This window comes from Sturnira hondurensis, unplaced genomic scaffold, assembly GCF_014824575.4.
Source record: "Sturnira hondurensis isolate 20B ecotype Veracruz unplaced genomic scaffold, ASM1482457v3 Scaffold0007406, whole genome shotgun sequence".
Lineage (NCBI taxonomy): Eukaryota > Metazoa > Chordata > Mammalia > Chiroptera > Phyllostomidae > Sturnira > Sturnira hondurensis.
The window spans coordinates 11,284,157-11,308,709 of record NW_028080037.1 but is presented as its reverse complement, the minus strand read 5'-3'; the positions used below and the strand labels follow the sequence as shown (position 1 = coordinate 11,308,709).

Here is a 24,553-nt window from a genome sequence, read left to right as displayed (position 1 = left end):
ATCTCTTGGCACCTCTGCCACAGCGAGAAGACCCGTCTCCACGAAGGGAGCCCCAGATCAGCCCAGTCACTCCTGGTTTCCTCCCCATGATGGTTCTTTATCCCAACAGGGTTCGAGAGGATAACCGAGGAGGAGCTTCCTTAAAGAAGGGAAAGGATGCCAGAGGCTGGGTGTGTAGCTATATATGTGTCTAGCAGTGCTATGCTCGGACAGAGATGGCACTGTCCCCGGAGCTGTATGGCACCCCTGCCTCCAGGCTGGACTCCTTCGTGGCCCAGTGGCTGCAGCCCAACCGGGAGTGGAAAGAAGAGGTGCTGGATGCTGTGCGGACTGTGGAGCAGTTCCTGAGGGCAGAGACCTTCCAGGGGGAAGATGGGCTGGACCAGGAGGTGCAAGTGCTGAAGGTGGTGAAGGTGAGACTGGTCTTCTCCAGCCCCGTGCCAGGGCTGGGCAAGCCCAGAAGGAGGGTCCTTATCCTCCTCCTGAGGTTTCTGGGGACCTCTTGCCTCCGCTTCCCTAGCCCATACTGCTGACAGCTCAGGACGTCCCACCTTAGTTGCCTGCAGCCCAACATATTGCTGCCTCCAGCAGAACGATCTGGGAAGGAAGCTAATAATCGCTCAGTTTTTGGGGTGCTCTAGCCGGACCCCTTAAATATACATTATCTCTAATTTGTGCATCCTGCGAGGTAGATACTATTCCTTTCCCCTTTCTCAGATGAGCAAAGGGGAGGTTCAGAGACTTATGATTCATAATAATCAAATGCAACTCAAGGTCTTTGATGGGCTCCTGGTGTGAATAGATCACCCACAAAATGTTGTTTAGAAACAATTGGGGAAGTTTTAACATGACCTGGATATCAGGTGATATAAAGGAATCATTGTTGGTATTGTTAGGTGTAATAGTTTTGTGGTTATGGCGGAAATGTTCTCTTTCATTGGACACAAATGCTCCAGTGTTTAGGGACACAGATTCGTGGTGTGTGTAATTTACTTTAATGTGGTTTAGACGAAGCCAATATGGTAAGGAGTTGAGACTTGTTAACTCTAAATGACTGGATATAGAAATCCATTGTATCTTCTTTCTATGTTTAAATTTTTTCCATAGTAAAAAGGTTTTCTTCATGAAAGCGCAGAAAAGTTGAAGTAATTTACACAATATCACAAGCTAGTGGTAGAGCTGGGCTTTGAACCAGGGCCTCTCTGACTCCACAGCCAAGGCTCCAGGCCCTTCCTCCAGCTGCTTCGTGTCACCTCCTAGGATCAAAATTCAAGAGGGTCAAACTAGAAAGACCATGGAGAACCCAACAGCCTCAGTCAATCCCTCATTTAAACATGCAGGAAACTGAAGCTCAGAGAGGGTAAGAGACGTCCCAAGGTCACACAGAAAGCAGTGGCAAAGACAAGACTAACATTAAGAACCCTCCCCCACAACCCCCAAATTCTGGTTTCCAGCTCAGCACTCTAGATCTATCTCCAGGGGCCTCAGGGAAGGATCTAGAAGTGAGAAACCACACATTTGACGTCAGACAGGCCTAAGTGTGATTCTTGCCTTCTTCCCTTACTGGCTCTGTGCCTGCAGATTTACCATCATAGCTCTAAAACCCTCGGCCTTCTCGTCTGCAATGGGGGTAAGGGCAGCAGCTACATCTCTGCCTCATCAAGCAAATGGGGAAGCAGGCTAAATGATTAGCACATAGTAAATCCTCCAGAAAAAAGTATCATTATAAATTCTTGCCTAAGCTATCTCTTCGGTCTTGGGCACCAGTAAGAGTCAAGCAGACCCTCCCAGACCACCCCCTTGACAACCGTGACAATGAAGTAGCGGATGGAAGGGGGAAGCCTGCCAATAGGAGGATGCTACAAACAGAATGAGTGTGGATAGCAGGAAATGACATTTTCCCAGCTCTCAAATTCTGCCTACAGACCATGTCCACTCCTCCTTGAAACTGTGCAATAATAGAAACACCTGAAGAGCAGTAGCCAGTGAGAAATAATACTTCATTCAGCCTCCAAGCTCCCCCTGCCGACCCTGAAAATTGGATGAGCTGGGCTGGCCCACATGAGTGAATGCTTGCCCTTGAATGAGTTGGGTTTAAGCAGGTTTGAACTGAAACAAGTCCTGAAGCCAGTGGAAGAATGTTCTTTCTTCTCTGTCTCTTATCACTGGGAAAGGCCTTCAGTGGGATGTGGCCTCTGTCCACACACAGGGAACCAACCCCAACCCTCTCCTATGGGGCAGAAACACTGAGTCTAAACGCGAGTAGAGAATGAGAATGGAAAAGGTGGGGAGAAAAAAGATGGCAGATGCTCTGCCTTCTCAGAAACGGGGTCTGGCTCATAGACGAGGGTCATAGGGAAGAAAGAGGGCAAAGAATAGCACCCTGGGTTCTGGCTCTATAACTGACTCTGACTCCTGACAAGGAGCCCGTGGCAAGTTGATGAACCCCCACTGCCTCAGTTTTCTCATCTGTACTTTGGGTATAACTATACTAGTACCCACCTCAGTCAGTGGGTGGGAGGATGATAAGGTCTCATATGCATAAAGGGCTTTCAGGAATGCCGGACATGAGTGCTCAACCCACAGCAGCTGCAGTGATTCACCCACTGGGGGGGAGGGGGAGCCGACTTGAGTTGGCTGTTCGTTCATGCCCCAGCAATTCCACCTCCTGAACTGGAGTGAGAAAGAAGGAAGGCCAGAGAGTTGTAGGGCTTTTGTATGCCGGAAGCAACAGGGAAGCAAGCCCAGGATCTCAGAACATCAAAAAGGCCCCTTCCAAATCGTCCAGCTCAGGCTCCTTCCATTCAGATGGGGAAAGTGAATCCCAAGCAGCAGAAGGAATGAGGTGAGTCAGCCAGATAAAGAGGAGGGAGAGAAACATGTTGTCAACTTCCACGTGCCAGGCATTACAGCAAGCTTTAGGTACATACTCCCTCATCTAAACTTTCAAGGGAGCCAATGACTCATGTTCCATCATTTTATAGATGGAGGGTTCAGTATGATCATATAGCTGGAAAGCAAGGGCCAGCCAGAGTCAAGGTCAAAGTCAGGCTACCCCATTCCACAGCCCACAGTTCTTATCCACCAGGCAATTCTGCACTCCCCTTTTTAATGTCACAAAATTACTCAGACAGCCAACCCCCCAGATCCTAAAAAAACCTTGGGGAGTAAGCATTCCTATTTCCTTGGAGCAGACACAACTCTGCAGGTGAGAAGACAGTCTCAGAGGAATGGAGTGTAATAAATAAGAAGCGTGGGGTCTGGAGTCAGGCTGTGTCCCCTGTGGCCTGGGCCAGTGGCCTATCCTCTTCTTTATCATTAAATTTAATGAAGTGACATTGACTCATAGGGTCATATAGGTTTCAAGTGTACATTTCCATGATACATGATCATATATTGCACTGTGTGCCCATTGCCCACCGTCAAATCATCTTCCATCATCGTGTATTTGGCCCCCTTTACCCTTTACTACCCCACCCCCTTTCCTTTGGTAACCCCCATGCTGTTGTCTGTGTCTATGAGTTTCAGTTTTACATCCCACGAGTGAAATCATGTGGTTCGCAGCTTTTTCTGACTCACTTATTTGGCCTAGCACAATACTCTAAAGATCCATTCATGTTGGATCCACAACATCCATGTTGTGAATGGCAGTATCTCATCTTATCTCAGGGCTGAGTAGTGGTCCATTGGATACATGCACATCTTCTTAGCACAACCCTCGTTCGAAGGGCACTTTGGTTGTCTCCACATCCGGGCCACGGTGACTAACACTGCAACGGACATAGAGTGCCTATATCTTTGGGAACAAGTGTGTTTCAGTTATTCAGGTAGACACCCAGAAGAGGGACTGCTGGGTTATATGGAAACTCACTTCTTAATTTTTTGAGAAATGCCCTACTGGTTTCCATAGTGGTTGTACCAGCTTACATTCCTACCCACAGTGAATGAGGGTTCCTTTTCCTTCCTAACCCCTTCAATGCATATTACAGCTTATCCTCTGGACATCTGTCTTCTCACCTGTAAAGAAAGGGTACCACCCTGGCTGGTGTGGCTCAGTGGGTTGGGCACCATCCTGCAAACCAAAAAGGTTGCTGGTTCGATTCCCAGTCAGGACACATGCCTGGGTTACAGGCAGGGTCCCCAGTTGGGGGCGTGCTAGAGGCAACCAATCTCTGTAGCTCTTGCACATCTATGTTTCTCTCCCACTGTTTCTCCCTCCCTTCTCCTCTCTCTAAAAATAAATAAAATCTTAAAACAAACAAACAAACAAAAAAGTGGGTACTAACCCATTCCTTAGGGTTGTGGTGAAGACCTCAGGGATCACCTGGCACAGAGAGCGGCCTCAGGGTGACAGGGCTCTGTGTTCTGCAGGTGGGCTCCTTTGGCAACGGCACAGTGCTCAGGAGCAGCGCGGAGGTGGAGCTGGTGGTGTTTCTGAGCTGCTTCCGCAGCTTCCAGCAGGAGGCCAGGCACCACCAGGCTGTTCTGAGAATGATCAGGAAGAAGCTGTGGACTTGCCAGGACTTGCTGGCCCTTGGACTTGAGGTCCTTGGGGTGTCGCAGGGAGTCCCTGATGCTCTCACCTTCACCATCCAGACCAGGTGGACTGCGGAGCTCGTCACTGTCACCATAGTGCCTGCCTACAGGGCCCTGGGTAAGGGGAGAGGAAGCCCACCCAACTCATGTGTTTGCCCTTCCCAAGAGGCCGGCAACTGCCTCAGTTCTCATTCATGGCCACATTCTCCCCTTCAACCTCTGTCATGCGGGGGGCTGGTGACTGCAATGCATGGGGCTGACCCAACTCTGGCTGTCACGTGGCTCAAGATTGGGACACAGATTTCTCAAAGAATCACGCAGATAAATATATGATTGCAAGAGAAGGCAAGATGACAGAGGAGAAGGAGTTAGAAGAGTAACCTTGGGTGACTCTGTAGCACCTACCACAGGTTCAGGGTGGAGTTGGGACTGTCATCTTTTGGGCCTTTCCAGAAGCAGTCCCTGAGACAAGGGTTGGAGAGCAGGCAGTCCCAGGAAATGCTGGTGGGGAAGAGATGGGACATCACATTACAAATAGACTCACAGAGCAAGTGGGCAGGGAGCATTCGTGACTCGTGACTCGTGACGCGTGATGCATGCCGCAGCAGCACACCCCTCAGCAAAGGCATTCGCAGAGCCCAGCTTTCTCGCCTGGACATGGTCCTCCCTTACAGTGACGGGGGGTTCAAATAAATCTGAGAAATCCAAAGCAGAGATGAAGGGAGAGTGTTGGGCACAGGATGGGAAGACAATAGTCCTTGAGTGTCCTAAGAATTAGGAAACCCACTTTGATCTCTCTTTACCCTCTTCCTTCTAGTAGGCTATCCTCATAGGTTTCCCCCGGAGAAATACTCCAGGGAATAAGCAGGCTCTCCAGGCCCAGGCCACTCACCCCTCTCCCTTTGCTTCCTCCCACCCCAGGGCCTTCTGTTTCCAACTCTGAGCCACATCCTGAGGTCTATGTGAGTCTGATTAAAGCCGGTGGTTACCCTGGAAATCTCTCTCCTTCCTTCTGCGAGCTGCAGAGAAACTTCGTGAAACATCGGCCAACCAAGCTGAAGAGCCTCTTGCGGCTGGTAAAACACTGGTACCTGCAGGTGAGGAGGTTTCCGGGCTGGGGGCAGGAAGAGGAGATGGAGGAGAGGGGAAGAAAATGCTGAGGCCAGACCTGTCATCTCAGCAAACTGCCTCAAGGAGAAATGGAGGTGAGGGGAGAGAAAGAAAAACAGAAGGAAGGGGAAAAATGAGGAAGGTACAGAATTTCAGCACACACGTACTTGTAATGCCAAATTACCCAGTCTAGTACTGGCTAACCAATTTCACGGGTGCATCTGCACATTCATCTCAGTCCATTAAGGACTTCTAATAAGAGAAAGATTCATTTAATTTCACCCCCCACTGATTCCTACTCCAAATGGTGGCATTCCTGCATTTTATGATTATTACCGAGTGAATATATTCCTAGCAGCTGCTTTTTAGATTTCCCATGCATGTCTGCAAGGTACCAAGTATATTTCAAAAATATCCAGCCGACACCCAAAACTAGGATAATACTGAATGTCGACTGTAATTGAACAAAATGTGAAGGGAAATTGTGTATCCCTTTAAGATATGGCGGAATGATGGCTACAGAGTCACAAAGCGACTCTAAGTTCCTTTTTTCATGACTGTGCAGGCTGGGATCCTGCTCACTGCTCGGGACACTGCTTCACAACTCCATTCCAGGACTTATGTCAAGCACAATTTGAAACCAACTGGACTAGCCCGGCTCCTTAATTCTAAAATGGGGAAACGCATTTAAGGCCAGGAAGGGAAGCTAGCTGACCTGGCTGAGATTAACAGCTGGTGATGGCAGAGCTGAGGCAGGACCTCGGACTTTCCAGTTTTTTGTCCTGTGCATCCTGACACAGAATCTTGGGGTCTCTCTTTCCCTTTCCTCTCTCATTCAACAGTATGTGAAAGCCAAGTGCCCCAGGGCCATGCTGCCCCCTCTCTACGCCCTCGAGCTGCTGACCATCTACGCCTGGGAAATGGGCACACTGGAGGATGAGAGTTTCAGTTTGGACGAAGGCCTCATCACTGTGATGGAACTACTGCAGAAGTACAAGTCGCTCTGTATCTACTGGACCAGACACTACGCGATCGAGAACCCAATCATCGAGGACTGTGTCAGGAAACAATTCCAAAGAGAGAGGTACTGGGCCCCTGGTGGGTCAGGGGACCCCCACTCCTTAAGGCAGCCTGCCTCTTCTACCTGACAGGGTAATTTCAGGGAGCCAGGGATGTTGAGAGTAGCAAGCACGGGGCCCAAAGTGTTCTGTTCGCTCCAGCTGCCTGCGATCACATTCTGTCAGATAAAGTCACAGCTTCCTCTGAAGTCACAGCTCTTATCGTGGGCTTGGCATCCAACATCTGTGGCCACGCCAGCCACCCAAGGAGGCCTCCTGGCCTCCCTCCAAGTCTGTATTCTTTAAAATATCCATTCACTATTTATACAGAAGAGAGACACATGGAGACGGCTTAGCCTCTCCCCTGTTGAGGAGTCCCATCTGCTGCTTTGGAGAACTTAGGAGGTCTGTGCCTCAGTTTTCTCATCTGTAAAATGGGGGTGACAGCAACAAGGATACTAATCCCTACCTTATGGGATTGTTGTAAGGATTAAAGTAGGTCAATTCACACTGGTGTTCGGCCCAGTGCCTCTAATATCAGCACCTCGGGGGAGGTGCTGTTATCTTCATCCAAAGCATTTTGGCAGCTCTAGCGTCTAACTTAGGTATCCCTGTCTGCAAAACAAAGTCTTTGAACTGAAGAGGCCCACCTACCTGAGTGGTCATCTGTTACTGCTGCAGCATGCCCTTTGGCATCTCACCCTTCCCACAAACACACACATATCACCAAAATTCCTTAAAAACGCCCTGGCTGGTGTAGTTCAGTGGATTGAGCGTGGGCCTGCGAACCACACAATCGTGGTTCAATTCCCAGTCAGGGCACATGCCTGGGTTGCAGGCCAGGTCCCAGCGTGGGACGTATGAGAGGCAACCATACATTGATACTTCTCTCCTTCTCTCCTTCCCTTCCCCTCTAAAGATAGATAAATAAAATCTTTTTTAAATTTTTTTAAAAAATTCCTTAAAAACACCTAGAGAACTCTCCCCCAAAGAAATTCTTGGGAATTTAATTGCCTCTATCCTGTCACTCTCCAGCCATGTTTCTGGGACTCCTGGACTGAAGATCGGGGCCTCTGGACATAACAGATGCTCAGGGCCTTAAAGAGATGATGTCTGGAAGCCTACTTTCTGGCATCCTCTCCCTCTGTTGCAGGCCCATCATCCTGGATCCGGCTGACCCTACCTACAATGTGGCAGAAGGGTACAGATGGGACATAGTTGCTCAGAGGGCCAACCAGTGCCTGAAGCAGGACTGTTGCTATGACAACCAGGAGAACCCAGTCCCCAGCTGGAATGTGATGGTAATCGCTCCTCTCCAGGCTGCTGCCAGAATTACCTCGGGAGTCCAGAATGAGATTAATGCATAGTGGTTACTTAATTATTTCTGCACTGGTGGAGCCAACTGGCCATTGGAGTCAGGCAGTCTGGGGCCTGGCTGCACCACCCACCAGCTCTGTGAACGTGGGGAAATGATTCAACTCTCTGAGCCTCACGTTTATGTTCAAATTCTTGTTCTCCCTTCTTTTCTTCTTCCCATCCCTACCAGATAATCAGGTCCCATACTCCAATCATTCCTTGCCTGAACTGACCCCAGGCAAGTCAGTTCAGCCAGCTGTTTTGTGCCAGCTCGGGGCTTGGGGTAGGTCGGGGGTGGGGGCACAAGGGCAATAGTCTCTGAAACAAACTCACCCAAGCTGCTGAAGGGTACCTGAACTTGGAGTTGTCTTTAAATGGATTGGAGAATAAGTTATCTCGTGTTCTCGAACTAGGCCTTCTCAATCAATACACATTTCCTTGCTCCAAACTCTGGGGAAGAAAAAAAAAAACCCTACTAGAAAGAATGACCAGAGAGCATACTCAGAAAACAAAAAAATCTCAGTGGCAGATGATATAATGTGATGCCAAACCTATAGTGTTGCAGAACAGACCTGGGGCGGTGAACGATATACTTTTACCAAATGGACTCTCCCCTGGGCTCTGGGAGTCCCCCCACCCCACCGCCGCCATACTAGGTTCGCCTTGCTCACTGCCAGGGAAAGATGTCTCTCAATGCCCGAGATTGGTGAAAAGGAAAGGAATTATTTATTTAAAAAGTTATATAGACTGAGAGTAATGACTTAATGTCTTCATTAAAATACTGAAGTCCTTCAGAACACCCACAAACGCACACAGCCCTTCCTTCTCCCTCTGCCCCATCTGGGGTACCGTATCTCAGGGAAAGAAGTACAAGTCCGTGGCCCAGGCAGACCCTCGGTTCTGGCACCATCTGCGGTGTCACCGCCACAATCTCCAGTTAATCCAAAACCACATGGCACCTTCTCATGGCCCACCAGCAAGAATCCTTTCACCCCTTTCCTTCCCAGCAAGGTCTCTCCTGCTTCCTAAGCCACACGGCAAAAGAGAGCACCCCAAAGCCACGTGGTCCTGACTCTCACCAAAGCCACATGGTCCCAACCATCCAGCATGACTGCTGTGCCTGGGCTTAAATCCCCGAGCCAATCTTCCTCTGCAGCCCCATTTCAGACTCCTCCCACAATCAGTTACACCTGCCAGAATTCCCACATTTTTCCAGTCTTTCTTGGCTGCCATAGTAAGTCCCGGTAAGCGTGGCCCCATGGCGTGGAGCCAATCATCTCCAAGCTCTCACACAGGCGCTGTAACCAGGGGGAGTTGCCTCCCAGTTATATCCTGAGTGGAAGTCACTCCCATCCCCCTGGCTCAAAGCATGGCCACAGCTATTTAACATATCCATGAAACCAGTTAAACCTTATAGGTATGTTAAATGACCATGCCTGAAGTTATTTGCAAAACTGCTGCTATGCAGAACAACTCTCAATGGCCCTGCTCCATGTGTCCTATCCCCCAGTTCAGACTTGTGGGAGGTGAGGAATATATGTATATGTATATGTATATGTATATATACACATATACACGTATATATGCACACATATGTATACATATATATGTGTGTATATATATTTAATATTTCCTGGACATCCTGAGGTCTGGACCCCATTACAAATCCCTATTTGGGGCTCTCCCTGGCTGCACCTGGTTACAATAGTACAAGCAAGGGCCATAAGAATCTATTTCCATCACATTGTATTTTTCAATTTACAAAGCACTTGTCCAGGGATCGCTCTGTAAAGTAGAAATGTCAAGTGTTATTATCATCATTTAACAGATGAGGAAACTGAGGCTCAGAGAGGTTAAGTCAACTGACCTAGGCAGTTGAGGCAACCGGACTGACACTCAGGTCTTTGTAGGGCTCTGGAAATGGGAAATAAATGTTATCTCCGAAGTCACCAGAGAGGATTCCTTGAAGAAGACAGGGCCCGAGGTGGGACTTAAAAGCCAGGGAGGCATATAGACACTCAGAACGGAGGGCGCTCCGTCCAGGTAAAAGGTAGGGTGGGGGGTTAGGGGCAAAGGGCTGGTGCACGTTCCAGAACAAAAGCCGGACCTGCTAGGAGCAAGAGCAGAAGGAGCACCAGAGGCTCCTTAAGAAGGCACAGAGACTACGAACTGAGCCCACCAGCCAAATGATGCCCATGGTTGGGCTCAAAAGTGTATGCCTTTGGATTTTTCCTGACCAGTCACAGCACTGTGCAAAGATTTTTATCTTGAAAAACCTAAAGACTTGAGCATGCTGGGCCTCTGTTCCTTCTAGAAAAGATCAGATAGAGGGCCGGCCCTGCCCAGCACCCTGCAGGTGGGTTCTTCAGCCACCTGGGACTCTTAGGTCCTTGAGTGTGGCTTCTTCGTTGGGGAAGACAGGCTTTGGAGCAGGTTCAAACATCCGCTCTGTTCCTCACTACCTCTGGGGTGTCCAGTAAGTCATTTCACCCTGTTTTATCACAATGTCCTTACCTGTAAAATGGGATAATAGGAGAATCAACCGCTCATAGGGCTGCAGTAAAAGGCACCCAACACGGGGCCTAGAAGGTGGTTGGCACTCCCTAAATGTTTGCTGCTGCTGCTGCTGAAAAGATGAGGACAGCCCTGGATGGTGTGCAAAACGAAAGGTTGCAGGTTCAGTTCCCAGTCAGGGCACATGCCTGGGTTGTGGGTTCAGTCCCCAGTTGGGGCGCGTGCAGGAGGCCACCACTCAATGTTTCCCTTTCCAGTTGATGTTTCTCTCCCTCTCTTTCTCTCTCCCTTCCCCTTTCTCTAGAATCAATTAAAGAAAAAAATAAATTAAATTAAACTTATAAAAGAAAGAAAAGAGGAGGACAGGTGAAGGGAATTTCCACATGTAAGAGAGAGGAGTGTGGACTCAATCCCCCCTTCTCTCCCTTGCAGAGCGCACGAAACATCAATGTGACTGTGGAGCAGTGGGGTTACCCCGACTTAATCCTCACTGTGAACCCTCATGAGACCATAATGAATGTTAAGGAGAAGATCCGTCGGAGGAAGGGCTACTCCAGCCAGCAGCGTCTGACCTTCCAGCAGCCCAGCGGCGAGAGGCAGCTCCTCGACAGCTACAGCTCCCTGGCTGATTTCGGGATCTTCTCTGACACTCGCATCTCTCTGCTGGAGACCACCGCCTCCGAGATCCTGGTCTTTGTGAAGATTCCGGGTGGTGGGAGCCACGCCTACGCCATCGACCCCAAGAGCTTCATCCTGAGCCTGAAACAGCAGATTGAAGACAAGCAGGGGATCCTCCGAAATCAGCAACAGCTGGAGTTCCAAGGCCAGGTCCTGCAGGATTGGTTGGCATTCAGGAGCTATGGTATCGAGGACAGCGACACCCTGATCCTCTCCAAGAGGAGAGTCAAAAAGGTTCCACTTGTACGCAGCTAGTTCCTTCTGGGAAACCTCTCTGTGCGGTTCTGCCTTCTCATCCAGGACTCATCCTGTCCATCACTTCTTCCAGTTCTCTGCTGGGGAGGTCGCATGTCTTCACCACTTTTGCAAAGTTAGCCTAGCCCCGCCTGCCAGTGGAGGAATGAGAAAGGGTATGAAAGATTAGAGATACAAACAACCAGACCATATAGGACAAGAGAATTCTGACCCACAACCTCTGTAACCACTAGTTTCGGAAGCCAAATCATCACCTGTTCATCAGCCCCAAACTGTCAGGACTAAGTCAATAACTGCCAGTTTCTCTGATCTCTCCCCTACCCTGCGCCTTCCAACTCAGGACCAACCAGAGAAAGCCAAATAAACTCTCCAGCAATCACAAAAGATAAAGTCCTGCTTCTAGACAACCCGCCTCCAGCTTCCCTATGCCACCAACTTTAATCAGAGCCCACACCTGAGGACTTCTCGGCTTTCCACTGGAAAATTTTCCCATTGCCTGTCTTCGAGTCTCTGCCAAATGCAGGGGATGTTGGTTATAGCGTCCCCTTGCTATAGCAAGTTGGGAATAAATAAAGTTTGTTCATTCGCTTTTGGATGATCTTCATTTCGTTCCATGGGTGCTAATGCTTGTCCTAGAGGTGATTGCTCAACCCTTTGAGTGTCTCAAATCTGGGAGTGGAAACTGGAGACGCTGAGAAAGAGAAAAGCAGTCTGGGAGAGCAAGGATGACTGTAAAAAATTCCATGGACTTTTTCTGTTGTTTAAGGAACAACATTTATAACCTTTTCCAAGTGTTATAGTAATACCAGGTGGAAGAGAATGGTTTTAGCAGTTGGGGGGGGAACACATCTGGGGTTTGGCCACTGAAATTTATTTATAACAATGGGAGGGTAAAAACAAAAACAGATGAGAAGTTGTTTCACATTATAGACCTCCCCCCACCCCACCCCCAAAAGCCTGATGCTTGCTTACCAAGTTAAAAAAGAGAGACACAGATGATTCACAAGCTGGAGGTTTGAGCTTGAGTAAGACAGTTATAAAAACCCAGCTGTGCATGGGAATCTCCCAGGATAGTGCCCCTCAAACTTCGCTGTACACCCTGAAGAACTTATTTAACTGCAGGTTGTGATTAAGCAGGGCTAAGCTGAAGTCAAGACTCTGCGGCTCTAACAAGCTCCTGCGTATTGTGCATGCTGCTGGTTCGCAGATTATACTGAGTGGAAGCCAGACCCCAGCATATTGAGGAAATGCAGATTCCTGAGTCCCACCTCCCAAGAGATTCTGATTTGGTTAGTTTTTGGTTAGGCGCAAGAATGTATATTTTAACGGGTTGCCTAAATTGTTTCTGATTCCCAGGTGGATTTCGGAATTCCTGGAATAAATGAGTAATATTGAAACTGCATGGAAACCAAACCCTGGGATTTTAGGCATTAACCCCCTGTGTGACCTTAGGCAATTTCTCCCTCTCCATAGGTCTCATTTTCCTCATCAAGAAAAGGCTGGAACCCTGGCTGGTGTGGCTCAGTGGATTGAACACTGGCCTACAAATCAAAATGTTGCGGATTGAATTCCCAGTCAGGGAACATGCCTGGGTCCGCGGGCCCCTTCCCAATCTGGGGACATGTGAGAAGAAATCGATTAGTGTTCCTCTCCCTTTCTTTCTCCCTCCTTTCCCCTCTCTCCGAAAATAAATAAATAAAATCTAAAAAGAAACGAGAGGAGTGGAGCAGATGATCTCTGTGGCACTTCTAAATTCTTACATTTGGGGAAGCTCCCAGGACAATTCAATGGCCGTTGGCGGTCTGAGTCTGAGAACTACCATCCCCACAATGCCCTGCGCTCCTCCACTCCCAGGTACGGTCGCCGAGGGGTATCGCTAGTGGGGGCGCTCCCCACCATCCTTTGCGGCGGTTCAAGAGGACGGCGCCCCGCGGTCCCATGAGCGATTTGGAGAGCAGCAGCAGTGGCAGCGATGCGGAGGAGCTGGCGCGGTGCCGCGAGGCCGCCATTCCGGCCTGGGGCTTGCAGCAGCTCCCGAGAGGGCCGGAAAGGAAAAGAACCGGTAGGGGGCTGGGTTCCCTCAGTCTGGCCGGAGGGCGCGGGATCTTCCCGTGGGGCCCGAGAGGATAGATGTGGAGGCTGGAGTCATCGGGACTCGACTTCTTTGCCGGAGAGAGGGATGTGCAAGGACTAGATGGGGCTCGGCCTCAAAGCGTGAGCTGCGGCTGCAGTGTGGGTTGTTTCATTGTCCCAGTCAGGGAAATTGAGGCACCCGAACGTCTTTTGACTCAGCCCCCTTTGGGCCATCATCGCTACCGCACACGGGGCAGCCCGCTACCTCTCCGAAATGACTGGGACAGCCCACTTTGTGGATTCTCACTTAAAGCTTTTCCCCGCCCGCAGCACATTTCGCACCCTGGGGCTGCCAGGGAGCGGGTGTCCAGCACGGCCCTGACCGGGACTCCCTGGTGCCCCGGAATAAGGGTAAAACCCCTCACCATCGGGGTACCGAGTCGTCATCCAGAGGGTACATGAATGTGGAACGGGAACAGTGTTTCATCTTTCCTTTCATTAACCCCTCTTGGAAGTTTGGCATCCCTTCCCATGTCTTGTATGAGCCACAAGCCACACGTGACTTGGACAATACCTGTTATTTTGTCCTATCAAAAGTTACAGATTTTCATGTCCCATCACCGTCTTTGCAGATACGCGAAAATATTTTATTCACAATAAAATGTTGGGGAGAATTATTTACACTCATTCCTGCTTAAAAATTATGATCGTTTGTAGTCCCTAGATCTAAAGAATCTCTAGATCTTATATAATGCATTTTTTAAAAAGCATATATATTAGTATGCCAGATTTGTATTTTTACTGTTTCAATATCATTGGATTTCTTGTAATACTGTGTGTGTGTGTGTGTGTGTGTGTGTGTTAATTATTTTCGAGAAAAATGGATTTGTTGTTCCACTTATCCATGCATTCATTGGCTGATCTTGTATGCGCCCTGAACGGGGACTGGACCCTCCATCTTGGTGTATGAGGACGACGTTCTCACAAACTGGGCTACCCGGCCAGGCTATGTGTTTTATTTTATTCATTTAGGACATTATTCTAAGAAGGGGTCAAGACTTTACCAGACTGCCAGCATAGGCCATTGCCAGGCATGGTTAACCGCCCCCCACCCCCCTTGTTGAGGCGGACTTGCAGGCTCTTTGGCGATCCATTCCCTGCCTGTCTGCCTTCCTCATTGTCCTGCCACACTGCGCTTCCCATAGGTAGGCTCCAGACCATACTGTACCCTCTCACCCCCCGGGCACCATAATCCTGTAGTTTTCTCTTCATATCTGTTCTGTACACAGATCTGCCTTTCCGTCTCCATCACTCACTAGTGGTGAGACTTTGGGCAAGATACTGAAATCTCACTGCACCTAAACTTTCTCATCTGTAAAAGGTAAACACCCCACCAGGTTGAGAAGTCATTGCGATGACGCCTCTGCAATGACGCATCTGCAGTGACGCATCTGCAGCACTTGCACGTTGTAAGGACCCTATAAACGGCAGCAATTATGTAGCTGGTTTTGCGACATGGATGGCTTTCTCCCTCCTGCCCAACTCTCAATCCTTTTTATTATTTATTTATTTATTTTTAAAGATTGTATTTACTTTTTAGAGAGGGGGGAGGGAGGGAGAAAGAGAGGTAGAGAAACACCAATGTGCGAGAGATACATTGATCAGTTGCCTCTCACGTGCTCCCCACCAGGGAACTGGCCTGCAACCCAGGCGTGTGCCCTGACTGGGAATCGAACCGGCGACCTTTTGGTTCACAGGCTGGCACTCAATCCACTGAGCCACACCAGCCAGGGTTATTTATTATTTTTAAAGATGTTATTTATTTATTCTTAAGAGATCCCAGCCTTTTTTTTTCAGCTTGAAAATTAATTTTAGGAGAACATATACTTAAATAAAGGTATGTAAACATTTGGCAAAACACCATTGCCAAGAGCTGGGGATATAAAGATTTAAAAAGGTAGATCGTGTGCCCCAGTAGCTCACAAAGCCAAGGAGAAGGTGAACATGCAGTGTTCAAAGCAGTATAAAACTTCACTGTGTCCTCACACTAACTGGAAGTTTTGTTATCTTATCCCCATTTTGTGGATGAGGAAACAGAGGCTTGGGGGAGGGAAAGGGACTTGCCCAGGGTCACACGGCTGGTCAGTGGAAGAGGCAGGGCTTCACTGAACTCTGTTCTGGGGCTGGAGTCTAACCCTGCTTCTGTGGCATAACAGCACCTCACAACTATTGCGCTGTAGTCTGGATGGAGGAAGTGCCCTTCTCCCTTGTGATTACACGCTCAAGAACCATGACCAGGTGTGCAAAGACTGTCCATTCCAGGGTTTCACATTCCCGACCTCAGGACCACCAGGCCCTTTGTATTGTGTTGTGGTCCAGAGAACATGGGCACAGACCACAGTGCCAACTGTGTTTTCTGGAGTTGCTTAATACTGTGGCCTTGCATTGGGTCCAGAGTTACCAAGTGTCCGTTTTGTTCAGGTAACCCCTTAAGTATATAAGCACATTTTGTCCCATTACTCAAGTCAAAACCTTCCATTCATCTTTCACACCATCTGTCTAGTCCAGCGGCAAAATCGTGTTGACTCCATCTTCAAAATACGAATATCCAGGGTCCTGCCACTTTGTAACATCTCATTTATTGCAGCAAAGTCCTTGCTTCTGGCCTCGCCCCACTAACTCTGTCTCCACGTGGCAGCCAGAGGGATTCTGTAAAATCATACATGCGTGTGGGTACGTCCTCTGTGCAGAAACCTCCAGTGGCCCTTCCCTTCCTTCAGGGCCCAGGTCCTCACACTGGCCCCCACGAGCTCTTGTTTCTCCCACAGCCACACCGGCCCTGCTGACTCCAAAAAACACCAGACAGATTCTGCCTCAGGGCCTTTGCAGGTTCTCATGCCTCCACCTGGAAGACTTCCATGGGTGTTCACTTGGCTTCTTCCCTCACCTGTCCCTTACATTGCTATTCACATGTCACCTATCAGTGACCCCCTCCCTGCCCAGCACTCCCTACCTCCCTCCCCTGAGGTGTTTTTCTCCCTATACTTAGTACTTAATTTTACATATATAATTCTGTGTGTGTGTTTGTCATCTCTCTCTGCTAGCTAGGATGTAAGCTCCATGAGGGCCGAGATCTTCGTCTAAGTTGTTTAGCTGCTAGAACACCCTCCAGTGTTTGGTGGGTGAATGGCCACCAGGCCAGGAATCCCCAGTGTGTTGGCTTGAAAAGTGTGATCGGTGTGATGGCTGTGGAGCCACCTTCTCTGTCCTCCACAGCACTTAGCACACAGCGAGGTAGGTACCTAGTAGGAGCTCAATAAATGCGGGAATCAAATTAACCTTGGACTTGCCTGCTCGGCGTGGCGCTGAAGAGAAGGGCTCTGGAGCTAGTTGACTGTCCTCATCCCAATTCTGTCACTTACTGGTTGTTTGACTCTGGCTGAGTTATTTTACAGTTTACTCTTGTGCCACATAGAGACAACGGTCACCCCTCTGATGGAGTGGTTGGGAAGATGCAATGAGTTATCCCTGTGAATCACTTAAAATCACGCCAGGCACACAACAGGTATCGTTATTGTCACGTCCTCCTCAAATGCCTCAGATTTTCATTATTTCCACAGATGCTGTGAACAGTCGGTTGCCAAGCACCCAGCCGAGCCTCAGGTACTGTACACTCTGGGTTCAAGTTCGTATAGTCATTCAACAAACATCGACTCCCTGCTGTGTGTCAATGCTAGGTTAGACCATGGGATAGCGGGGCGAACAGGACACGTGTGGTCCCTGCCCTCACAGGGCAACTCCTGAGCGGGCAGCAAGTGAGGCCCTTCTGTGTATGTTGTAGGCAGAAGGTGGATGAGCATGAGCAAGACGGCAATGAGCTTCAGACCACCCCCGAGTTCCGAGCCCACGTCGCCAAGAAGCTAGGAGCCCTGCTGGACAGGTAACTAAAAGTGTACCTTTTCTTTTTCTACCCTCTTGAGTAAGAACAGTAATGGCTTACATTAGCTAGGAGCTTGCATAGCGCAAGTAGGCGCTGTGGCCAGCACGGTGGCATATGTCACCTATGGCACTCATAATCACCTGGCCACGAAGGCCCTCTCATTCTCTAGATGAGGAAACAGAGACTCTTAGCAAGGAAAAGCCTTTTCTTGAAGTCACAGGGAATAAGGAGCCGAGGTGGGGACTCAACCCGGGTGTGTTTGCCTCCGAAGGCTTTGCTCTTAAGCACTGTGTGGTCCCGCTGCAGTGGGATGAGAGGGGAACCCGAGAAGCAAGAGCTCCTTCCTGAATGGGCAGGGGAACCGCAGAACTGTGTGTGTCAGGCCCTGTACCAGTTCTCTTTCTCACGCTTGAGAATACAACTTGTCCAGGTCTAGGTCAACATTGCTAAAATAGGCCCCAGGGAAGACTAGTCCACAGTGTGACTAGGAAAAGGTTCTGAGGACACAGAAGTTGGGAGATGCTGCAGTCCGCACACCCTTCTGTGCCCATGGAGACTGGGGTTCATACTAGGTACCCAAGGCTCTGAGCAGACGTGCAGTAAAGAGAAGTGTGGACTTTCTTCAGCCAGAAGTTTCTAGACTCAACTTCTAGGCTGCAGTGCCTCTGTTTCTGGAAGACTGATAAGGTAACCTGGGACACGTCTCTGGTTATGCTGGTCTAGACCCATCCCTGATTGGCAGAGCAGATTTTGAAAGGGAGGTGAGGATGTTCAAGCCAGTGTCCTTCACTGGGAAGTGGATATCAAAAAGGACAAGTAAGCCCTCCCAGGGTGTCGTGCCACAGGTCCACAGCCTGAGACGCTGAGACATGGTCCCAGTTCTCCAATTAAGGAATGTGGGAAATGCGTCTGAGAAGGCCAGTTGGCACTTCAAGCTGTGGGAGCAGTTTTTCTTGGTGACCGTTTGGCTTCAGGCCAAACAAGACCCACCCGGCCCTGGACTGGACGCTTCTGCAGGTGGAAAGCCAGCAGGAAGTTGACTGACCAGGGTCAGGATATTCCCAGCAGTGTTTCTTTCCAGAGAGACCTAGTGATGCTCCAGTTGGTCCCTCGTGTGCGATCAAGGGTTCTCAGCCTTAGCGCCACTGGCGTTTTGGGCTGCATGACTCTTGGCTGTGGGGGCTGTATTGTGCGTCATGGGCCTCCACGCCCTAGATCCTGCTGCCACTCTCCCAGTGGCTGTGACATCAAAACTGTCTACAGACATTACCAGACATACCTGAGGGACCGACATTGGACTATTGTGTTGGACACTGTGTCAGAATCAGGCACCTGGGCGGCATCATCTCTCGTGCGACTTCTCAGACCAATTTCCTGTCTGGGATTTCTGGGCCCGCCCTGGGCGTATGTGCGAGGTAGTCAGGGGAGAGCGCCCAGTGCAGTGCTGTGTCAGCTGTGAGGACAGTGTCACGAGCATCATTCTCTGTGGTGCACGGTGACTCCTCTGTCAGCAGTTACCAGAGCATGCTTGCTGGTCTCGGCAGTTCTCCCTGCTCTGTGCTTCTGGAGAGGTGGTTTATTTTGGTCAGAGGGCCTGTGAAACGTGGGTCATGACGGCAGCAGTTGTCCTCATAGCTGCCATCCACTGACTGCCTGCTGTGGCCGGGCTCTGTGCAAGTGCTGGGTACCCACTGTCTCCCTTAATCCTGTGACAGCCCTAAGACCTAGGGACTCCCAGAGTACAGATGGGTAGCACAGGCTCAGAGAGGTGGAGTCACTTGCCAAAGGGGACACAGCTAGTAAATGACAAGGCCAGAATTCAAAATCCAGGCCTCTGGGAACTTCCAGCCAAGATGGAGGCATAGGTGGACACACTGAGCCTCCTCACAAAACCAAAAGAAGGGCAACAACAATTTAAAAACAAAAGCAACTAGAAATGACAGAAAATCAAACTGTTTGGAAGTCCAGCAACCAAGGAGTTAAAGAAAAAACATTCATCCAGACTGTTAGGAGGGGCGGAGATGGGCAGCCAGAGAGGACTCTCAGCAAGACTGCAGCTGGCAGACCCACATTCGAGTGCAGATAAACTGGGAGGAACAACTGGGGGGCGAGGCAGACCTCGCAACCCCCAGGTCCCAGCGCAGAGAAATAAAGCCTCAAACCACCGATTGAAAACACCTGTGGGGGTTGACATGCTGGGAGAAACTCCCAGCCTCACAGGAGAGGTCATTGGAGAGACCAACAGGGTCCTAGAACATACACATGCCCACCCACCCGGGGAACCAACACCAAAAGGGCCCAGTTTGCTTGGGGGAAGTGGGGGAAGTGATTGAAATCCATCAGAGAGCAGAGCAAGCACCATTGTTCCCTCTCAGACCCCTCCCCCACATACAGCATCACGATGAAGTGACAGTAACTGACAGTGATGTGGGTTACCCTGCCCTGGTGAACACCTAAGGCTGCACCCCTCACTACATAACAGGCACGTCAAAACAAAAAAAATGGCCCAGATGAAAGAACAGATCAAAGCTCCAGAAAAAATACAACTAAGCAACCAAGAGATAGACAGCCTATCAGATGTGCAGTTCAAAGCACTGGTGATCAGGATGCTCACAGAATTAGTTGAAAATGGTCGCAGGTTAGAGGAAAAAATGAAGGCTATGAAAAGTGAAATAAAGGAAACTGTACAGGGAACCAATAGTGATAGGAAGGAAACCAGGACTCAGATCAACAGTGTGGACCATAAGGAAGAAAGAAACATCCAACCAAAACAGGATGAAGAAACAAGAATTAAAAAAACAAGAAGAGGCTTAGGAACCTCCAGGAGGTTCCTAAACTTTAAACTTTCCAATATCCAAATTACAGGGGTTCCAGAAGGGGAAGAGGAAGACCAAGAAATTGAAAACTTATTTGACAACATAATGAAGGAGAACTTCCCCAATCTAGCAAAGGAAATAGTCTTTCAGGAAGTCCAGGAAGCTCAGAGAATCCCAAAAATGTTGGACCCAAGAAAGAACACACCAAGGCACATCATCATTAAGTTACCCAAGATTAAAGATAAGGAGAGAATCTTAGAAGCAGCAAGAGAAAAGGAGACAGTCACCTACAAAGGAGTTCCCATCAGACTGTCAGCTGATTTCTCAAAAGAGACCTTGCAGGCAAGAAGGGGCTGGAAAGAAGTATTCAAAATTATAAAAGGCAAGGACCTACATCCAAGATTGCTCTATCCAGCAAAGCTTTCATTTAGGATGGAAGGGCAGATAAAGTGCTTCTCAGGTAAGATCAAGTTCAAGAAGTTCATCACCAAGCCCTTCTGATATGAAATGTTGAAGGGACTTATCTAAGAAAAAGAAGATGAAAATATGAACAGTAAAATGACAACAAATTCAACAGTTATTAACAACCGAACCTAAAACAAAAACAAAAGCAAACTAAGCAAACAATAGAACAGGAACAGAACCGCAGAAATGGAGATCACCTGGAGGGTTACCAGTGGGGGAGTGGGAGAAGGAGAGAGAGGGAAAAGGTACAGAGGATAAGTAGCATAAATGGTAGGTAGAAAATAGACAGGGGGTGGGTAAGAATAGTATAGGAAACATAGAAGCCAAAGACCTTGTATGTATGACCCATGGACATGAACTAAAGGGAAGGAATGCAAGTGGGAGGGAGTTTGGAAGGTGGAGGAGAATAAAGAGGAGGGGGGGAATGGGACAACTGTAATAGCATAATCAATAAAATAAATTTAAAAAAACCCACAACTCCAGCCCTCTGAAGTCTGAATAAGGCCAATGGATTATATCAAGTGTCAGCGTTCTGGCCACGATACTGAGTGGCGTTATGCCCAGTGTTACCATAGGGAGAAACAGGGCAAAGAGCATGTGGCATCTGTATATTTTCTTGGACCTGCATATCCATCTACAGCTATCTCAAATTGTTTTTACAATTAAAAATAAAAAAATTAAAACCAGGCCCCCTCTGCTCTTTAAGCAGGCCTCTGAACCCTCTCTCCAGACTGGCCCCACACCCCTCTTCCTGCTTGCTGTCGGGAAGCTCCCGGGTGGGGGTGGGGGGGTAAAATGCGTGTCCTTTCTCTGCGAGCGTACAGGACTTCCAAAGCACACTTGGGCTCTTTCCGTCCCTCCTGCGTTTATTTTCTCTTTTCCCTCCTTGAAATTATATTCATGTTGTTGTGCTGTGAGTATCTTAAAAGCCCTCAGCGTTTTCTGGAATAAAGCAGGGTGTGAGCAAATGAAGAAGAGCAGTGTGGGCTGGCAGGGGCTGTTCGGCAGGGTATGGCTACAGGGTTGGCCTGCGCCTCAGGCCAGTGTGCTGTCTGCCTTTGCATTTAAGATGACATGCCGCATCCCCTCCATTTAAAAAAAAATTGTTTCACACTTTTAGCCGTAGCCTGTGTGGCTCAGTTTGCTGAGCATTGTCCCACAGACCGAAAGGTCACCAATTTGACCCCTGGTCCGGCCACATTTCTGCGCTGCAGCTCGGTCCCCTGGTCAGGGCACAGTCTTGCATCAATGTTCCCCTCCTCCTCTCTCTCCCTCACTTCCCCTCTCTCTAAAATCAAAAAGTAAAATAAAAATTTTTTCAATGTCTGTCGGTACCCCAAATCTCATCCTCCATCAACCATCTCCCCTTCCCTTAGCTCCATTACCATCTCCGAGGTTGTAAAGGAGCCAGCAAAGGCTGAGGCACGGAAAGCCCCCCCGGAGGATGATGGTGAGTAGCTACGCTTAGTACCAGCCGTGTTTACTGAGCACCTGCCGTGTGTCTGGGGCTGGGAGAGACAGATGCTACATCACCGTCTCTCATCCATGCAGCCTGCTCCAAGGCAGGGAAAATGATGACGCTCCCCTGGGGGGGCACTGGAAGGGACGCTGGGGCTCTGAGGCACAAAGGCCCTGGCCTGAGCTGCCCTCGCCTGTCTGGCCCTGAGCAGGAGCGCCTCTCCTCCACGCCGCACAGCCTCACCTGTCTGAGCCTGTTGTCCCGTGCCAAACTCATCTGCCACTTTGAAGCTTCCTTAGGCAGGAGGCCCCTGCTGGCTTCCACACTGCTGACCTGGCTTGGCAGCTGCCGAGCCTCAGCGCCCCGTCCTCTGGCCCCAGCTGTTCCCAAGCATGCCCGTCATCACATGAGGCGTCACTTTGTGGTCAGACAGGGCGGGTCCGGGGTCTTCGCCTCTGGACGAGGAGCGCCTTGAGGGCAGCAGGCAGGGCACCTTGGCACCTGGGCGTGCTGACTCTGACCCTTTGGGTTTCAGGCTTCCGCCTCTTCTTTACCTCTGTCCCTGAAGGCCCCGAGAAGAAAGCTGCTCCCCAGCCCCGCCGAAAGCGATTGCCTTCCAGCTCCAGGTGAGGTCGCATACCCTCTCCTCCCTTGTTTTTGCCCATTTTCTGTGTTGGCCAGTGTCCCAGAATAGCCAAGCAGACCTCAGTAGGTCCAGGCCGAGGAGGAGCCCCGTCGGGGAGCTCCTGTCAGAAATGGTACCCTCTGTGGGAGGGGAAGAGGTTCAACCAGGGGTGGCTTTGGAGGTTTACTGCTTTTCGAGCACCTGTGTTGTGCCAAATGCTTCACCCCTTGGGCATCCTTGTGAGGCTTGGGGTCCGTGAAGATCCCCGTTTTGTAGATGAAGACACAGAGGATCAGAGAGGTTACTCCAGAGGTCACCTGGCTAGGAGGCAGAGAAGCCAGTGTCGGACCCGGGTCTGCCTCACTCCTGAGCCTGGACTCTCTTCCTGCCTGCCCCTGTGGCCTCTCTCTGGCGACAGCTTTGGGGCTGCGTCCCAGCTGACCCAGACTGCCCTCTCCTTGCAGCAGCGAGGACAGTGATGAGGAGCGGCAGCGGTGCCGGGAGGCAGCTGTGTCAGCTTCTGACATTCTCCAGCAGTCCGCCATCCATGGCCTTGTGAAGGTGGAAAAGGAGACGAAGAAGAAGAAAAAGTCGAAAAAGAAAGCCAAGAAGGAGGCCAGTGTGGACTTGACCACAGCCACCAGCACCGCAAGCAAGGCCACAGTCGGGAAGCAGAAAAAGGAGTCAGCCAAGTTCAATGGAGATGTGTCACTTGGGACCAAGAAGAAGAAGAAGAAGAAAAAGGCAAAGAAGGCCAGTGAGGCTTCCCTGTGCCCACTGTCCAAGAGTGCAGAAGCCGTGCCTGCAAACTGACCCAGCCAGTCCCAGTGACGAGGCACCCACTGTGATGGGCCTTTCCAGGGGCTCGGCTGGCGAGCCCAGACTGTGGACCCATGATTTGGGCTTGCCCAAGAGTCAGGGCAAAGCCATGGTTGTAGAGTGAGAAGCTCAAGCAAAGCCTGACCTCCTGTGCTTCCCTGGGGGGGGCTGGGGCAGACCTGTGGTACCAGAACATTCCATGGTCTTGGGAGGAAGGAGCCTTCCAGTTATTCAGGACTGATGCCGAGTGGCAAAACCCCATCTCCCCGGTGCTGTCTGCAGGGGACGAGTGAAGGGAGACCTTTTCCTTCTCCCCGCCCCCTCAGCCTAGTGTGGGGGACAGCTGTAAGGAAATGAGGGAGGGGTCCCTGAGGTGCCAAGGCCCAAACAGTTTGTACTTCTCCCTCTGTGCTACATAGACCAGATATAACATTGAAAAAGAAGTTTTTATCCCCTCGTTTTCCAGGATTTTCTCCGTCCACGTTTGTGAACATGCTACACAATCGTGTCCCAACAGGTTATCAAAAATAAATTGTCAGACAGAACAGGTGACAAAGCAACTTAGGGGCTGTCTCCTGGTCAATGCTGAGTCTTAATGAGACACTTTAAATAAAACATCCCGCAGGAGAGTCCACCTGCCTGCATCTGAGGTGGGTTTCTGCACCCCAGCTTTAAGACTTTAAGTGTCACAGCACTTGTGGACTGGGTTTTGTACACCAGGGCTGTCCTGCAAAGAGTAGAAGGTCAAGGTGAAGGTAAAATTCTGGCTTTGTTGCCTTGCCTTGGGGATATGGCAGAGCTAGAAAGGCAGGTGGGGTGTGGGAGTGTGTATGCTGGACCTGTCTCTCC

At 49.8% G+C, this 24,553-nt stretch overlaps 2 protein-coding genes across 3 annotated transcripts; both read left to right on the top strand.

The window, feature by feature from the left end:
* On the top strand, positions 1-12,345 carry OASL (2'-5'-oligoadenylate synthetase like). Its single transcript, XM_037052279.1, has 6 exons — positions 1-413; positions 4,372-4,654; positions 5,458-5,633; positions 6,489-6,730; positions 7,858-8,005; positions 11,007-12,345. Exons 1-6 carry the CDS (start codon positions 216-218, stop codon positions 11,505-11,507), a joined length of 1,548 nt encoding a protein of 515 aa, XP_036908174.1. The 5' UTR covers positions 1-215; the 3' UTR covers positions 11,508-12,345.
* Positions 12,346-13,398: 1,053 nt separating this feature from the next.
* CUNH12orf43 (chromosome unknown C12orf43 homolog) lies at positions 13,399-24,264 on the top strand. Of its 2 annotated transcripts, none has more exons than XM_037052278.1 (6): positions 13,399-13,569; positions 17,201-17,243; positions 17,422-17,520; positions 22,178-22,251; positions 22,796-22,886; positions 23,353-24,264. In XM_037052278.1, the coding sequence occupies exons 1-6, from the start codon at positions 13,446-13,448 to the stop codon at positions 23,696-23,698; spliced, it is 777 nt and encodes a 258-aa protein (XP_036908173.1). In that variant the 5' UTR covers positions 13,399-13,445; the 3' UTR covers positions 23,699-24,264. The 2 variants fall into 2 exon arrangements, with proteins under 2 accessions (XP_036908173.1, XP_036908172.1); XM_037052277.1 differs by having other exon boundaries at positions 23,350-24,264.
* Positions 24,265-24,553: the final 289 nt, after the last annotated feature.

Coding starts and splice junctions, on each gene's coding strand:
- CUNH12orf43 (XM_037052277.1), top strand. CDS start 13,446: ATGAGCGATTTGGAGAGCAGCAGCAGTGGCAGCGATGCGGAGGAGCTG. Junction 17,244..17,421: donor AGCACCCAGCCGAGCCTCAG/GTACTGTACACT, acceptor TGTATGTTGTAG/GCAGAAGGTGGATGAGCATG. Junction 22,252..22,795: donor AGCCCCCCCGGAGGATGATG/GTGAGTAGCTAC, acceptor TTTGGGTTTCAG/GCTTCCGCCTCTTCTTTACC.
- OASL (XM_037052279.1), top strand. CDS start 216: ATGGCACTGTCCCCGGAGCTGTATGGCACCCCTGCCTCCAGGCTGGAC. Junction 414..4,371: donor AAGTGCTGAAGGTGGTGAAG/GTGAGACTGGTC, acceptor TGTGTTCTGCAG/GTGGGCTCCTTTGGCAACGG. Junction 5,634..6,488: donor TAAAACACTGGTACCTGCAG/GTGAGGAGGTTT, acceptor CTCATTCAACAG/TATGTGAAAGCCAAGTGCCC.